At 44.2% G+C, this 17,133-nt stretch overlaps 1 protein-coding gene across 1 annotated transcript in view; it reads left to right on the top strand.

Annotated features, from left to right (window-relative positions):
* Positions 1 to 2,386: 2,386 nt before the first annotated feature.
* The window catches only part of DGKZ (diacylglycerol kinase zeta), a 226,978-nt gene continuing 212,231 nt past the window's right edge, over positions 2,387 to 17,133 (top strand). Inside the window, 1 exon segment of the mRNA XM_030200852.1 lies at positions 2,387 to 4,378. Coding sequence (XP_030056712.1) covers positions 4,203 to 4,378 — 176 coding nt within the window. The 5' untranslated portion in view covers positions 2,387 to 4,202.

Genomic DNA, 17,133 nt, shown 5'->3' on the forward strand with positions numbered 1-17,133 from the left:
AGATGGTTTCCTAAAGGACAAGTCCATAAACCACTACTAAATAGACTTGGGAAAAATCCACAATTCCAGGAATAACATGTATAGAATGTTTGTATGTTTGGGAAGCTCTCCAGGTGCCCTTGGCCTGGATTGGCCGCTGTCGTGGACAGGATGCTGGGCTCGATGGACCCTTGGTCTTTTCCCAGTGTGGCATTACTTATGTACTTATATATGTACCGGTGTTAAGTTTTGAGCATCTTCCTCCTAGAGTCCTGAAAAATGTCAGCTCCTCTAGGACAGCGCTACAGTGTGAATGCCATTGGCCGAGAGGTAAATGCTAGTTTTCCAAACTTTGCTTTCATAAAATTATGAAGTGTCTGAATGTAATAATCATGAACAGAAAGACTTGGGTATGTCCAACTAATCATAAAGTCATAAAATCATTGGTGTACATACCTTACATAGCTGAATAATCTCTACATGCTTGACTTCACCAGGCAACCTGCTGGGAGGAAGGTAAGGCAGCATTAGTCGTGCAAACTGCTAACAGTTAAATCTGGATGCCAATTAAGTAGTTTAGATGGAATAAAAAATAGTTAGAAAGCAGGTGTACAGGAGAGAGCAGGTTCATCTGCATTGTGAAGGGAGGGGTATTAGCCCAACGCTTTCTAACTCCTTGGATCTCAATTTAATTTAATACAGGCTTTTATAGCCCACAATTTTCAATCTGTGGGTTATAATGTTAAAATTCTAAAAAACACAAAAAAATATATATAGTTCTAAAATTCAATCCATGTCCTCAAGCTTGTATATTTCAGCATATTGTTGGGCAGACTGGATGGACCGTACAGGTCTTTATCTGCTGTCATCTACTATGTATGTATGTTAAAAATCAGAATTACCCCTAAGTAGCTCTAGGTTGATAGCTTTGGAGATTTTCCAATATCTTATGTTGTTCCAGAGCTGACATTTTGATATCTCCCCATCCTGCGCATTTTGTTTCTGTAATGCTGAACTTGCATAGGAGAAACACTGCTATATGCAGTAGGCTGTTAAGTTCAAACCCCTGGGAATCCTAAAAGTCAGGGCTGGCTTTAACCATTAAGTAAACTAGCTGGCCAGTGGCCATCTAGAGTGCCAGCTTCTAAGGACTGGCAAAGTGCAGCTCAATCAAAACAAAATAACAGTTCCTGACAGTCATAGTAACTTGAAACTATCAGACTTTACTTTTCCTCACACTGAAGTACCGAATTTTCAAATAGACTATTTGCCCAGGGACATATTTTTTTTGGAAATTGCCCCTGTGTGTGTATGTAGAACATGTGTGCTTGTTTATGTGTTTGAAATATTCAAATACTGCAAAGAAATATAAGGTAAACCAGGGGCGTATCTGCGTGGGGCCTCAGGGGCCTGGGCCCCCGCAGATTTCACCCTGGACCCCCCTACCGCTGCCAACCCTCCCCCTCCGTTGCTGTCGCCTACCTTCGCTGGCGACGTCAGACTCAGAAGAAACTTTCGGCGCCAGCTTTAGTGGAAGAAATGAAAGGACCTCGGCTTGGCTGGCGGGGGTTGGGGGTCCCCCGCCAGCTGACGGAATTCTTTTAAAGGCAGCCGGCAGTGGCAGGAGGACGCGGACCTCGGCTGGCGGGGGTTGGGGTCCCCCGCCAGCGAAGGTAGGCGACAGCAACGGCGGGGGGAGATTGGCAATGGCAGCGGCTGGGGGAGGGGGATCGGCAATGGCGGCGGCGGCGGGCGGGGGGGGGCTATAATGTGCCCCCTCACTCTGGCCCTGGCCCCCCCTACCGCCGCAGTTCAGATACGCCCCTGAGGTAAACACTTTCCAGTAGAAAGGATTGGAAATTGTAGAAACGGAACTGGGGCATCTGGCTGAAGGGAATAGACTCAGGAGTAATCCAAACATTATTCTGTTGAGATAGTTTAACACATATAATAAACTGATGCTGGGCTATTCATGATCGTTCAGTTTAATTATCAAAGCCTTTGATGGGCTTTGAATTTAGCTCAGGCCTTTTCAAGGCAAGACTCTCGAAGTCGGATAAAGGGGGACGGGAACATGGTGCTGAAGGTTCACCTTGATTAACGACTCATACCCTTGCATCAGCCCTGCTCTGACAGTCTGTAGGTACAGAAATTAGGTCACTGGGCAGCTCTGCAGTGATTTTCTCGCTCCTCCGTAAGGGAGCGTCTCAGCGGCCAGCAGGTGGCACTGTGCGGCCGGCGCAGGCGGCACTATTAGCTCTTTGCAGTTCTCCTTCGACCCAAGGGCTGCAGTTTTTTTTTTCCCTTCCCTTCCTTAGTGCGCGCTCGGAAGAGGCAATGCTGTAGGCAGCTATATCGGGGTCCTCGGGTTGCTACCTTCTTCCCTGACACTTCCTGGATAGACTGCCGTCTGCAATGAGTGAGGCGAGGAGCAGAGAGGCAACAGGCAAGCAGCCCAAGGGAGAGGAGCAGAGCGGCAAAGCACGGCCAGCCTAGGGCAGAGGAGCGGGAGCAGCACAAGCTGGTGATCAGAGAGGAAAGGGACAGTACAGCCACCCCCCAGGGCAGAGAAATAGGAATAGCACAAACCAGTGAGGTGAGGAGAGAGGCAGCACTAGGGCACAGGAGCAGGAACAGCACAAACTGGTAATCTGAGGGCAGAGGAGCAGGAGCAGCACAAGGTGGTGATCTGAGGGGAGAGAGGCAATATAGCCACCTCAGGGAACAGGAACAGCACCAGCTGGTGATCTGAGAGCAGGAGCAGCACAAGCTGGTGATCTGAGGGGGCAACACAGCCATCTCGGGGCACAGGAGGAGGAACAGCCACAAGTCAGCGTTCTGAGGGGAGAGAGGCAGGACACCCACCCCAGGACACAGGAACAGGAACAACAGCACAAGCTGGTAATTCAAGAGCAGAAGCAACACAATCCAGTGATCTGAGGGAAGAAGGACAGCACAGGCACCACAGGGCAGAGGAGCAGCACAAGGTGGTGATCTGAGGGGAGAGAGGCAGCATAGCCATCTCAGGGCACAGGAGGAGGAACAGTACAAGCCAGTGATCTGAGAGGAGAGAGGCAGCACAGGCACCCCTCAGGGCACAGGAGCAGTACAAACCAGCGATCAGAGGGGAGGGGGGGCAGCATGCCTACCCTAGGGTACAGGAACAGCACAAGATGGTAATCTGAGGGCATAGGAATAGGAGCAGCACAATCCAGTGATCCGAGGGAAGAAGAACAGCTCAGGCACCACAGGGTGCAGGAGCAGCACACGCTGATGATCTGAGGGCAACGCAGCCATCTTAGGGCACAGGAGGAGGAACAGCACAAGCCAGTGATCCGAGGGGAGAGGGGGCAGCACAAACACCACAAGGCAGAGGTGCAGGAGCAGCACAAACTGGTGATCTGAGGGGAGAGATGCAGCATAGCCATCTCAGGGCACAAGAGGAGGAACAGCACAGGCCAGCGATCTGAGGGGAGAGGGAGAGCACAGGAGCAGGAACAGCACAAGCCAGCAATCTGAGGAGAGAGGGGGGCAGCACAGGCACACCAGGGCACAGGAGCAGAACCAAGGCAGTGATCTAAAGAGAGAGGGGTAGAACAGCCATCCCCAGGGCAGAGAAACAGGAGCAGCACAAGCCAGTGATTTGAGTGAGAGGGACAGCACAGTCACCACAGGGCAGAGAAGCAGGAACAGCACAAGCTGGTGATTTGAGGGCAGAGGAGCAGTACAATCCCAGTGATCCAAGGAATGAAGAGCAGCACAGGCACCACAGGGCAGAGGAGCAGAAGCAAGCCCAAGCTGGTGATCTTATAGGAGAGGGAAAGTACAGCCATCTCAGGGCAGAGGAGCAGGAGCATAGGCTGGTGATCTGAGGGGAGAGGGACAAGCACAAGCCAGTTATCTGAGGGCAGAAGAGCAGGTACAGCACAATCCACTCATCCATTGGTCTGAGGGGAAGGGATAGCACTGCTCCTGTAAGGAATAAGAAGTAAGAGACATGGGCACCCCATGTTACTGTCTTTAGAAATGAACTTTTAAACTCAACTCCTGGGCTTTCTCAGCACTCTGGGACAATGAGGAAACCAAGGGTGTCTTATATTTAACTACATCTCATGCAGCTAGCATACAGTGGAGTGAGGCTCTTGATGTTCTCTTGGGAACATGACTTGAGAGGAGGTTTGGGGATCTAGGAGAGAAGGTGGGGGAGGGCCTGGAATCACAGAATGGACTCTCAGGACAATGTGGGTACAAAGGAGAGTTTTCTGCGGAGCCCCAGCACCTCCAGTGAGGCTTCCTCCAGCAGCTCGGAGGCACTCACGTGTCCTGAACCAGAGAGACTGGCCATAGTGCGGAGACACAGCGTCAAGGCCTTTACAGGGCTAAAGTTCTTCGGTCGCAGGTGAGGGCAGATTATACAAGGACTATTTTTTTAATGTCTACTGCTGTTATAGTTTCTGTGATTATGGAAGTAGGGGTGAAAACTCTTTGGAGAGGGGTGTTGTGAGAGAAAGAGGGTGTGCAGGGCTGGCTTAACCATTAGGCAAAGCCAGGTAGTTGCCCTATGACAGCAGCAAAGAGCAGCTGCAATCAAAACAAACCAGTAGGTCCTGATGATCAGACAACCCAAAGAACCATCTGAACATACTTTTACCTGCAGGGAGGGTGGTAATTTTTTAAATAGCCCATTTACCTGTGTAGCCAATTGCCCAGGTAAATGGCTTTTGGAAGTTGCCCTCATTATGTACAGTATGTACATATAAAAGTTTAATATTTAAAGTGTGATATTCCAGGATTGTTCTGAGTTGGGTGCTCTTGAAATAATCGTGATTGTTGAGTTTAATTAGGAAAATTTCAGGTGGGTGTGAGAGATAATTGAGGGTGGGGGGCACATGGCTGAAAGTTTGCCTAGAGCGTCTAATACTCTTGCACTGGCCCTGAGGGAATATTTTTAATTCCCAGTGAAATAATCAGGAGAGATGTTACAGAAGGTGGCTATTGAAAACATGGTGACTTTTGACTGGAAGGGGGGGAGGGAGAGTTCTGGAGGCTGGTGGTGTGAGAGAGCCTTTTATCTAGTAACAAGTATTATGCAGTAGAAGATGGGTACAGAGCATATGTGTCTACTGGTTCAAATGGTCCAGGACCTGAGCACAGAATCTTGGTTCAGAAGGCATTCTGGGACCTGAGCTCAGGACCTCTTGTGTAGAGGGGAGATGTTTAAAGAGACGTTGTAGAGGATGCTTACATTGGAAGGCTTTTGGAAGGCTTTTTTTCAAGTTTCCATTTAAGAACCTGGTTAAATACCAAGATGTAAATTATATTTTCTTTGATCCAAGTGAGCTTGAAAATTCATGGCTAAAAGGGAGAATTGAACTGATGTTCGATTTGTGGTGGGTTTGAATTATGGGTCAATGTGGATATTCTTTCTCCCCATTGATTTCAGGTTTGGTATAAGTATTCTAGCTCTTTTTTTCCTTTTTCTTTCTGTATTTCGTTTTACTTGTTTATGTTTATGTTCTGTTGAAATAACCTATGATTCTTTATTATTTCTGCCTCTCTCTTGTTTTCAAAAAGGAAATTAAAAAAAAAAAAGAGGTTTTGTAGAGTTGTCAAGAAGATTTTATATTTTCATCAAATATAAGAAACAGGTGAAGGAAATGTATTATGCACCTTTAAGGGCCTGCCTCTCTCGCTCTCATAATTATTTAGGGTAGAAAAGACAAGCTGATGGCCAATTTAAAGACCTGCTGATTTTTTCCAATCTGCTCTGTTTGATTTCCAGGGTTTCCTTCACTTTCTCACTGCTAAGCATCCCATGTGCTTGTCCAGTTTTCTTGCATTCTCATTCTGTTGCTACTCTATGTATTTAGTGTTACTATATTTACCCAATATTGTGCATAGAGCTGTTGCAAAAGGGTGGAAAAGCAGGGTTGCTGCCACAGATACACATTTGAGACAGTTTGTGACGATGTCGCTCTAAAAGGGAAGGGGACACCTCAAGAAATCCTGGCCTAATCATTCAGGAGACAGTGATGAGAGGTTTCAGGAAATGTGTGGATTTCAATGAACCTGGCTAAAGTGGAGAAAGCTAAGATCTAAAAGAACCAATGTTGAAGATTTAAAGTATAGAAACGTAGGCAGATAAAAGACCATATGGCTTATCCAGTCTGCCCATCCATGCCATCTACTATCCCTATCACTCTCTTAGAGATCCTATGTACTTGTCCCAAGCTCTCTTGAATTCAGATATGGTTTTCGTCTCCACCACTTCACCGGGAGGCTGTTTTCACAAATTCACCACCCTTTCTGTGAAGGAGCATTTCCTCAGATTATTTCTGAGTTTGACCGCTTTCACCTTCATCCTGTTCCCCTTCATTCCAGAGCTTCTTTCAGTTGAAAGAGGCTCACCTCCTGTGCTTTTATGCTACATAGGTATTTAAATGTCTCTATCATATCTGTCCCCTCCCGCCTTACTTCCAGAGTATACATATTGAGATCTTTAATATGCTTTATGACAAAGACCACTGACCATTTTGGTAGCCGCCCTCTGGACCGACTCCATCCTGTTTATATTTTTTTGAAGGTGTAGTCTCCAGAATTGTACACAGTATCCTAAATTAGGCTTACCAGAGTCTTATACAGGTGCATCATCACCACCTTTTTTTCTACTGACCATTCTTCTCCCTATGCACGCAAGTATCCTTCTAGCTTTTGCTGTCGCCTTTTCTACCTGTTTGGCCACCTTAAGATCATTACATACAATCACACAAGTCCTGTTCCTTTTTCTTTCACAAAACTTCTTCATCCCCTAAACTGTACCGTTCCCTCGGGTTTTTGCAGCCCAAATGCATGATCCTGCATTTTTTAAGCATTAAACCTAAATTGCCAAATTCCAGACCATTCCTCTACCTTCGCTGAGTCTTTCCTCATGTTATCCACAGCATCAGGGGTGTCTTCCCTATTTTGGTATCATCTGCAAAGAGGCAAACCCTACCAGACAGCCCTTCAGCAATATCACTTACAAAAATGTTAAAACGAGCCGGCCTAAGTACTGAACTTTGCAGCACACCACTGGTAACATCCTTTTCCTCAGAATGAGCTCCATGTACCACTACTCTGTCTCCTTCCACTCAACCAGTTCCTAACCCAGTCAGTCACTTTAGGGCCCATACTGAGGAAACTCAGTTTATTAGTTTATATGGAACCGTGTAAAAAGCTTTGCTATAATCCAAATACACCATATCTAGCCCCTTGATCCAACTCTCTGGTCACCCAGTCAAAGAAATTAATCCGATTTATCTGACAAGACCTGCCCCTAGTGAAACCATGTTGCCTCAGGTCTTGTAATCCATTGGAGTCCAAAAACCTTACTATTCTCTGTTTTAAAAGCATTTCCATTAATTTACTTACCACAGAAGTCAGACACCCAGCCTATGGTTCCCAACCTTTTCTTTACTGCCCTTCAGTCGTCCAGGACCACTCTTGACTGTAGAGAAGCATTGAAAAGGTCAGCCAGTGGAGCTGCTAGAACTTCCCTAAGTTCATTTAGTACCTTTGGATGTATGCCATCCGGCCCCATTGCTTTGTCCACCATTAGTTTAGCTAGCTCCTCATGAACACAGTCCTCTGAAAATTGTTCAGGGATAGTGCTGGGCAGACTTATATGGTCTGTGCCAGAGCCGGTGGTGGGAGGCGGGACTGGTGGTTGGGAGGCAGGGATAGTGCTGGGCAGACTTACACGGTCTGTGCCAGAGCTGGTGGTTGGGAGGCGGGGCTGGTGGTTGGGAGGCGGGGATAGTGCTGGGCAGACTTATACGGTCTGTGCCCTGAAGAGCACAGGTACAAATCAAGGTAGGGTATACACAAAAAGTAGCACATATGAGTTGTCTTGTTGGGCAGACTGGATGGACCGTGCAGGTCTTTTTCTGCCGTCATCTACTATATGACTACCACCCCTCCATTCCTATTTGTGTTTGGCTTCTGCGGTCCTGCTCCCGGCCCTTTAGCTGTCAACAGAGAACAGAAATATTGGTTAATCAATTCCACCTTATCTTTATCAGCTTTTACATATTCCTCCCCTTCACCTTTGAATCTCACAATGCCAGATTTGCAGTTCCTCCTATCACTAACATCCCCCAAAAATGTCTTGTCCCCCCATTTTACCATATTAGCTATTTTTTCTTCCATTTGCATCTTTGCTTTCCTGACTACTTTACCAGCTTTCTTAGCTTTTCAAGATATTGTTGCTTGTCTTCCTCTTTCTGCGATCTCTCTTAAAGGCTAACTTCTTTTTCTGTACCTTTTCAGCTATTACTTTTCCTTACTTTTGTTTACTTTTGTTACCCATACAGTACCTCATAGCTCCTTTCAGTTTTGCCCCTGCCTTCCAACTTCTTCCAGATGTTCCCATCCAGACAGCATTTCCTTGAGGTAATCCCCCATGTGATAAAGTTAGTGTTTGAAGTCCAGAACCTTCACTTTTGTGTGAACCCTCTCCACACCTATCTTGTAATATTAAACCATACCATCTAGTGATTACTGGATGCCAGATGATCACCTACTATAACATCAGAAACACTTTTCCCATTAGTAAGCACTAAGTCCAGTATGGCCCCGTCCTGCGTGGGTTCCATTACCAACTGCTGGAATAGTTCTCATTGTAGAGAATCCAGGATCTCCCTGCTTCTAAAAGACCCTACAATAGGATACCCCAATCAACATCTGGCAACCCCAAGAAGGTGAGGGTAGGACTTGAGTTCTGTTTCTCTTTTTTCCACTAACACTTTCTTCCATTGATTGGTTGTTCTATGCATCCATATTTTTGTTACTACTGACTCTGTTCCTTTCACAACTAGGGCTCTTTTTTCCTAGACTGATCTTGCCATAAGCAAGGGTTTACATCTTGTGCAGTTTTTATATTGTTGAGGTATTTGAAGATTTCTTTCATATATCCTCACCCTTTCTTTCATTCAAGGTATACACATTTAGATCCTCAGTAGCCCTTCCTGGGGCTTCTGGTGCAGATGCATAAGCTGGAAAATTTGCCTTTGGATTGCCTCTGCTGTGCATCTAAATCTTTCTGAAGTAGTGGCCTCCTATTCTATGATGGAAAATAGGATCAGTAAGGCCAATCCAGTTTACCCAGTTTTACTGGTGGAACATTGTAGACTCCATATCATTTTTGGCTTTCTCTTCCTTTTCTTTGTGATGTGGAGGGGCATTTTCGATATGACGTCTAAGTCCAACCTTGGTCGTTTTGCAAAAAACATCCAAAATCCGAATAGGAAAGAAGGTCATTTTCAAAAAGGAAAACGTCTATCTTTTTGTTTTCGAAAATACTGTTTCGAACAACGTTTTGTGATTTGGACATTTTGTTTTTTGGTTCATTTTCGAAAAAAAAAAAAAATAAAAAAGGCCAAGTGCAAAACGCACAAAATCAAGCCACTGGGCTGTAGGAGGAGCCAGCATTTTTAGTAGACTGGTCCCTCTGACATCCCAGGACTGTAATAGGGCACCCTGGAGGTACTGCAGTGGACTTCGTAAAGTTCTCCCAAGTACAGATCTCACCATTGCTCCCTTACCTTGTGTGCTGAGCCCCCAACTGTACACCACTACCATAGCCCTTACAGGTGAAGGGGGCACCTATATGTGGGTACAGTGGGTTTATGGTGAGTTTTGGAGGGCTCACAGTTTCTTCCACAAGTGTAACAGGTAGGGGGAGGTAGGAGCTTGGGTCCACCTGTCTGCAGTGCACTGCACTGCACCCACCACTAGACTACTCCAGGAACCTGTGTGCTGTTCTAATGGACCTGTGTATAACATCTGAGGCTGGCATAGAGGTTAGTAAGTAATGTTTTTCATCACATTTTCGGGGGGTGGGAGGGTGTTAGTGACCACTGGGGGAATAAGAGGAGGTCATTCCTGATTCCTTCCAGTGGTCATCTGGTTATTTAGGGCACCTTTTTGCAGTGGCGTAGGAAGGGGGGGGCAGGGGGGGGGGTCTGCCCCGGGTGCATGCCGCTGGGGGGTGTCGGCTCCACGCTGGTGCACTGCCCTCTCTGCCCCGGAACAGGTTACTTCCTGTTCCTGGACAGAGAGAGCAGTGAACCAGCGCGGAGCTGACACACCCCAGCAACGTGCAGTCGGGGCGGATTGACCCTCCCGCCCGTCCCTCACCGCAGGTATGTGCTCCGGGGGGGGGGGAGTGCGCTCCAGCGGGAGGAGGGTGCACCGTGCTGCACCCGGGGGGGGGGGGGGGGGGGTGCGCGGCGGCGACCCGCCCCGGGTGTCAGCTCCCCTCGCTACGGCTCTGACTTTTTCTGCCTTATTCGTTTAACTCAAAACGTCTAAGTTTTAGTCCTGGACGGTTTGGTTTTGTTCCATTATGGCTGAAAAATGTCTATGTCTCAGGAACGCCCAAGTTCTACCCTGAACATGCCACTGGCGCTCCCCCTTGAGATTTGGACGCACTTCTTGCGGACTTCAGAGAAAAACGTGTAAAAATAGATTTCAAAATGTTGATTTGGTTGTTTTTGTGGGAAAAACATCCAAATGCAGACTTATCCATTTTTTTAAATGTTTTTCTCTTTTGAAAATGAGCCCATTAGTCTCTTTTGTGCTTTCTTGAATTCTTTGACTATTTAGCTCTGCTGGGAGGCTATTTCATGAATCAATCACCCTTTCCTTGAAGAAATATTTCTGAATGTTATGTTCCTCTCTTTCTTCACCCTTTTTTTCAAAGCATGCTTCTTTGTGCTTTTTTTTGGCTATTTGAGTGCCTCTTGTATGTTTCTCAAGGGTTTCCAGCCACACTGAGTTGAACCAAGGTCCGTTGAACCTAGAAGTATCTATAAGAGTGGCTAAGCTGATCTCAAGTACCCAGAAGATTGCAAAATATAGATCTGTTTGTCATAACTCATTTACGATGATAAGCAATGGCTTTCCTCAAGACTACCCAGCTCTAATCATTTTTTACTTGAACTTTTCCAAATCTCTTTTGAATCCTGCTGTTAGTTTCTTGGTCAGATCCTCTGACATGGAGTGACCTCTTATTTTAGTGTTCTTTAAAAGGTTAATCCACCGTTCCTTAACATTCTACCACACTTCTGATGTGTTAAACTTTTTTTCGTATCCCCTGTCTTTTATCTTTCAAACTAAGGAGCCCTAACCTGTTTAGCTTTTCTTCATCACGGGGTACCCCCCCCCCCCCTCCTTTATAATTTAGGTTGTCCTCCTCTGACTATTTGGCAGTTCCACTATATCTTTTTGCAATGGGATGACCAGATCTATATACAATAATTAGATTTGTCTCATACCGTTCTCAGTAGTTGAAAGCAAATTACATTCCATACAGTAGGTGTTTTCCTGTCCCCGGAGAGCTTACAATCTGAGTTTGTATCTGAGGCAGTTGAGGTTTAAGTAACCTGCCCAAGATTTACAAGGAGCAGCAGTGAGATTTGAACCTGGCCTGCTTGTTTCACGGTCTTTGCTCTAACCGTTAGGCTACTCGGTGTTTTTTTGTTTTTTAATATACTGGGTCAGACCAGTGGTCCATCTAGCCTAGTATCCTGTTTCCAACAGTGGCCAATCCAGGTCACAAGTACATGGCAGAAACCCAGTTAGTAGCAACATTCTGTGCTACCAATCCTAGGACAAGCAGTGGGCTGAAAATGTCAATGTATTATCCATAATGACTCCAAGATCTTTTTCTTGGCTGGTGACTCCTAACTTAGAACCCAGTATTTTGTACCTGTAGTTGGGGCTATTTTTCCACTATGCATATCACCTTGAAGCCCAGTCTCCTAGTCTCACAAGATCCTTCTGTAAATCTCACAAGCTTCTGTTTTAATGACTTAGAACTATTTTGTGTCATGCATCTCCTTTCTCAAGATCATTTGTGATTGTCTCAGAGATAGTTACAAGAAAGGAAAAGTTAGGCTTTAATGAATTCTGTCAGAACAATTTATAGTGGTTGAAAGTGGGGAAAAGATTTCTGTTATTTGATAACATTGAATATTTCTTTATGTTAAGATTTTCCAATTTCTTGTATTATCTCTCTAAGAGTTGTATAATATATAATTTGAATAAAAATGAATAATAATAATTTATAATACAGCAGTCCAAACCTCATCTTTTTATGTGAAAAAATTACAGAAGTTCAAATGTGTGACTGCTTTTGGATTGACATGAAAATTAGCCACGCTCAACATTTTGGATCTGCAACTTTGGTCGTGTTTTCTCAGAGATGCTTACATTTATGAATATATTAAACAGCACAGGTACCAGTACACATCTGTGGGTCATTCCACCATTGACTCTCTTCCCTTTGAAAAACTATTTAGTCCTTGCTCTCTGCTTCTTGTCTGCCAGTTGCAATCCACAGTAGGCCATTGCCTCCTATTCCATGACTTTAATTTCCTAAAGAGCCTTTCATGAGAGACTTTATCTTCACACTGTATCAACTGGCTCACCTTTATTCACATGTTTATGCCTTCAAATTTTTTTTTAATAAATTAGTAAGGTAAGACTCGTCTTTGCTGAACTCATTAAGCTTGTTTGTGCTTATGGTTAGTAATTTTCTTTTTACTATAACGTCAACCATTTTGCCTGGCACCAATGTCAAGTTCACTGACCTGTAGTTTCCTGGATCTCCTCTAGAGCCCTTGTTAAAAATCGGCTATGTTGATCATTTTCCTTTTGTTCCTTTGTTGCTCAGAATTCCATAGTTGAAAAAAATGTTTAGGGCTAGATTCAATAAATGGCACGTAAAAAAAACCCTGCTTAAGCAGTAGTCTATAAGCCGTGCCTAAAGTTCGGTGCAGTTTATAGAATAGCACTTAAACGTTATGGTCGTGCGTAAATTTAGACGCGACCATTTGCACCAATGAAAACATGGTGCAAATGCTCATGCCTATATTCACACACAGAGCACCCTTATTCTGTAATTATGCAAGTAACTGAAAACTACGCCCCCAAAATACCCATGACCATCCCCTTTTTCAGGCAGCGTGTAACACCCAATTAAATCTAATTATTGGCACATTGCTTGTTAAAAAGCTAGTTATTGGCACTAATTAGCTTGTTATTCAGTTAACGCGGAAATCGGAGTAAAAAATCCAAGTAGTAGGGGTGGACCAAGAAATCTTCACAGCCAGGTAAACTTTTACAAGCTTTTATTCAGCACCGCTTGTGCATTTGACCTGACACGAGGCCGTGCATTCATAAAAAGCGTTGCTATAATAAAACATGAACAGCATAAAAAACATAAAAACCATATGTAAGAAAAATAAAAGCTTATTAAAGTTTACCTGGCTGTGCCCTACTACTTGGAGTTTTGCTTTCTTTGGGTTGTTTTTTTTTTATGCGCAAATCAGAACCACTCCTAAATTTTGCTTGTGCAATTTTTGTCGACTTTTATAGATTTAGGGTTTTTTTTAATTTTTTTTTATTGTTTGCCTGAAAGTAAGCTTCTTTTCCAAGTCTCTCTCTTGATCTGCTTTAACTTGTCAGTGCTTATGCTCTTGTTTTCCTCATTTGGGTCTGCTTTCCGTTTTCTTAGAATGTCAGAGATACAGCTAACCAGCTGGGCTTTCAGGAGATCTGTAATGAATATACATGAGACGGATGTCCTAGTTATGCTAATCTGTACTGTGCATATTCATTGTGGACTGGATTGGGAAGCACTGTTCTAGGATATTCATATCTGAGTCCTGAATTTTATTTTATAGGGCTTTATGGTGCAGACCTAATACCATTTTGGTGGCTCGTCTCTGGATGTCCTGTTCTCTGTTTTCTGTTGGCGGTTTGGGCAGTATTCCAGATGGAAGTCTCATCTAAGCCTTGTATGGAGTCATTTTCACCTTTTCTCTATTCTTATGGCTTTAGCCACTGCCTTGTGCTGTTTTGCTATCTTTAGATAATCAGATATGATCACCCCAAGATCCTCTCTCCTTCTGTTTCATGCTCTGATCTTTTAGATGTCTTTACCCCAAATGTACAGCTGTATGCACTTTGCATTGAATCTTAGCTACCAAGCAATTGCTTATTCCTCGTTTTGTCTATTCTATTGATATCATACAGCCTTTCCTACTAACCTCCCTGCATATTGCTCAAGATTGTACATGGCTTGGCAGTATAACAAATACTTAATAAACTCATGAATATTGACAGGCGCTGGCTGCAGGAGCAATCCGTTAGACACTCAACTGCTTGGAATAAACTGTATTGACCTCTGTGCTTTGCTATCCACTCGTTTCTAATCTACAATAGAAATGCAACAAATAAAACCAAGGTGGTAATAAAGTGGGCACTCGTTGCCATATGGCGAGCACCTGTTCTATAATGCCATTTGGGTGCCCAGATTCTGTTCTAGAATACTAGCATGCACTAGCCTTAGAGTGTGGCAAGGGCACCATAACTTTTAGAAGTTGCATGTGTATCTTGGAGAAATGCCATGTCCCTCCCACGCTCCGTCCACACATATACCCCCCTTATATTTGCGTGCTAGAGCACTTAAAACACGCATCCTTATAAAATAGTGCTTAAGGGTGCTTACGTGTGTAAGTCTTTTGGTGGATTTACACGCACAAAGGGGCGTCTAACCTCGGGCACTTAGTTGCCCTTCAAGTGGTCATCCAGTCTACCCAGTTATTCCTGTCTGCGCTGCAAAGGCTATATCCCAATTGCCAGCCAATTGACTGCTTGTAAGATATTATTTATTCTTCTAATTTTTTCATCTTCCCTTTTGTACTCTGCCCTCCTGAGAGGAGGAACATGCAAGATCCCCATTTTAGTTTATCTCCAGCACGCCACCCTTCCTGTGTCTAATGACAGACCCTTGTAATAACATATAGTTACCATTATTAATGTGGCTGTTGCCCAACTGTCTGACCTTTCTGTACGCTACTCCATAGGCATCACTATTTCAGAGTGATTGGAGGTGCCAAACACAATTCTGATGAAGGAGTTTGCTCTGTGTTAGGGGTGCTCAACACCCACAGAACTAGCTTCTATACGCTGTTCACCACCACCAATCTGCTACGCCAGCCTGATTGATAGAGAAGTCTATAACCTGCCAGACAGATCTATTTATGGATTGATTTGCTCTTATAAATTGCTTTCCCAGTTTTAAACTTAAAACAGGCTCAAGCAATGTGCAATGACTTCAATACAAATAACATTTTGGCTTTGTACTCTGCTCCTCACAAAGTCTGACCTTCCTCTGGCTATGTGTCTGATGTTCAGGGGTCTGCCCTGTAAGTACTGTGTCCCATAGTGTTCTGGTCCTGAGGTCTTTGTTTCATGGTGTGGCCTGCTCTTAGAGGCGCCTTAGTTTTCCTTCATCCCATTTTTCTAAGATTTCTGTAGCAGCTTGTGGTGTCTGTGTTTTTGCCGATGAGGCAGAAAATTCTGCTGCTCCCATAACTTTGTTGGGGTTCCAAGTCACTTGGCATACTGCCCTACAGACATAGACGGTCAGTAGCCCATGTTTGGGGAGGCTAAAGGGGGCAGAGCTTACCTCCATACGCTCCATGGCAGCGACGTCAATGAAGAAAAAGACACTACAGGCTCGCTGCCAGCTTCTCCCTTCTCTCTGCACACAATGTCCAGCCCTCGCGGAAACAGGAAATGCATCACCGCAGAAGGCGGGACACTGTGTGCAGAGAGAAAGGAGAAGCTGGCGGCGAGCCTGTAGTCTTTTTCTTCATTGACTTCGCTGCCACGGAAATAAAAGGTCAAAACGCACGGGGCAGGCTGCATCACAAACGGAAGTCCACGATTGGCCAAGCCTCTTATACGGGGCGCCTATGCCTACAGAAAATGCTGTAAATATTCTTTGTCTTGTAGAAAAGAAGGAGCATACTTCTGCTTTAAAGGGAGCAAGGTGGCAGCTGTTTCTCCTGATGTTTGTGATTTAGTGTCATTTTATGTTGTTGGTACCTCAGATTGGCCTTAGAAATATTATGAATTTCTCTCACTTTTAGGGAACCTCAGGAGAGTTATAGAAACACGTAGAGGACCTTTTGAGAGAGCCTCCATTATAAAGGTTTATAATTCGGTTTATCTACTGTCCTCTAAACAGCGGAAGCACACTGAATAAGGAAAGTCACAGTTAGTTACAAAAAAATCCCCTTATCATGTTTCACTTTTTACAGATGTTATTAAATCTTGCTGAATCAGCTTTAAATGCTGCTACTGTTGTGTTGATGATAATGAGGGTGGGTTGCTTAATATCCTATTTATAGGCAAATCTCTAATCAGAGTAGATTGTCTTCTCTTGTACACATGTTTCTTTTGTTAAAGTGAAGTTTTCTTGTCTTTTGTTCTTTAATGGAAGAAAGAATTTTTGCAGTTTACAATATAAATTCAAGGAAAGGTTGGAAAAAAAATTACAAAGTATTTTTCTTACAAGAAAGTGAGGATTTATATAAAGAAAGGAAGTAAAAGTCAAGGTGGAGGAAGGATAAGGCAGTATGTTAAAAGCAAGAGCAGGAGTGATAGCTGTGTCTGTCCGGTTTTATTGGTTATGCCAAAAAGAGAGCGAGCATGAGAGTCAATAATTGAGTGCACTGTTCTGATATTGATTATAAAATTAAATTGTTTTAGGATTAAAATGTTACAGTTGAGATTCTGTAGCAGGGATCAAATTCTGTGACCCTTGTCGTATCTCCAGAATGGCAGTTAATGTGTGGTCTTGATTAGCAAGCTTTAAAATTCAGTTTTGTATAATCTCTTGAGACTTGTGTAAACAGGGCACTGTCACAAGAGTAGACAAGAGTCTTGTGACCATAAACTGTGTACCTTCGTAGGGGCTCCTTTGAATCATGGCTTGTGATTTGCATATATTCAGTCTGGTTATGCAAAACTTTCTGATTGGAGGTGTGCGTTCTCCTGTTGTTCCACAATATAAGATACAGTAGATGCTGTAAAAAAAAATTCTAAAAAATTGCTACAAGTTGTATATCGGCAGATTTAGAGAGCGATTTTATTTTATATGGGAAACTCCAGTTTCATAGCAGATGTGGCTTGACAAGGGCTCTTTGCCTGCCCTTCATGCCTGGATATTGCCCAGCAATCATCCACTGCACTAAGGAGATCATCTGTCAGCTGTGCAATAGAGTGTGGCACAGTAATGTAGACTGGCACAGGGCCTCT

This window comes from Microcaecilia unicolor, chromosome 4 (assembly GCF_901765095.1).
Source record: "Microcaecilia unicolor chromosome 4, aMicUni1.1, whole genome shotgun sequence".
NCBI lineage: Eukaryota > Metazoa > Chordata > Amphibia > Gymnophiona > Siphonopidae > Microcaecilia > Microcaecilia unicolor.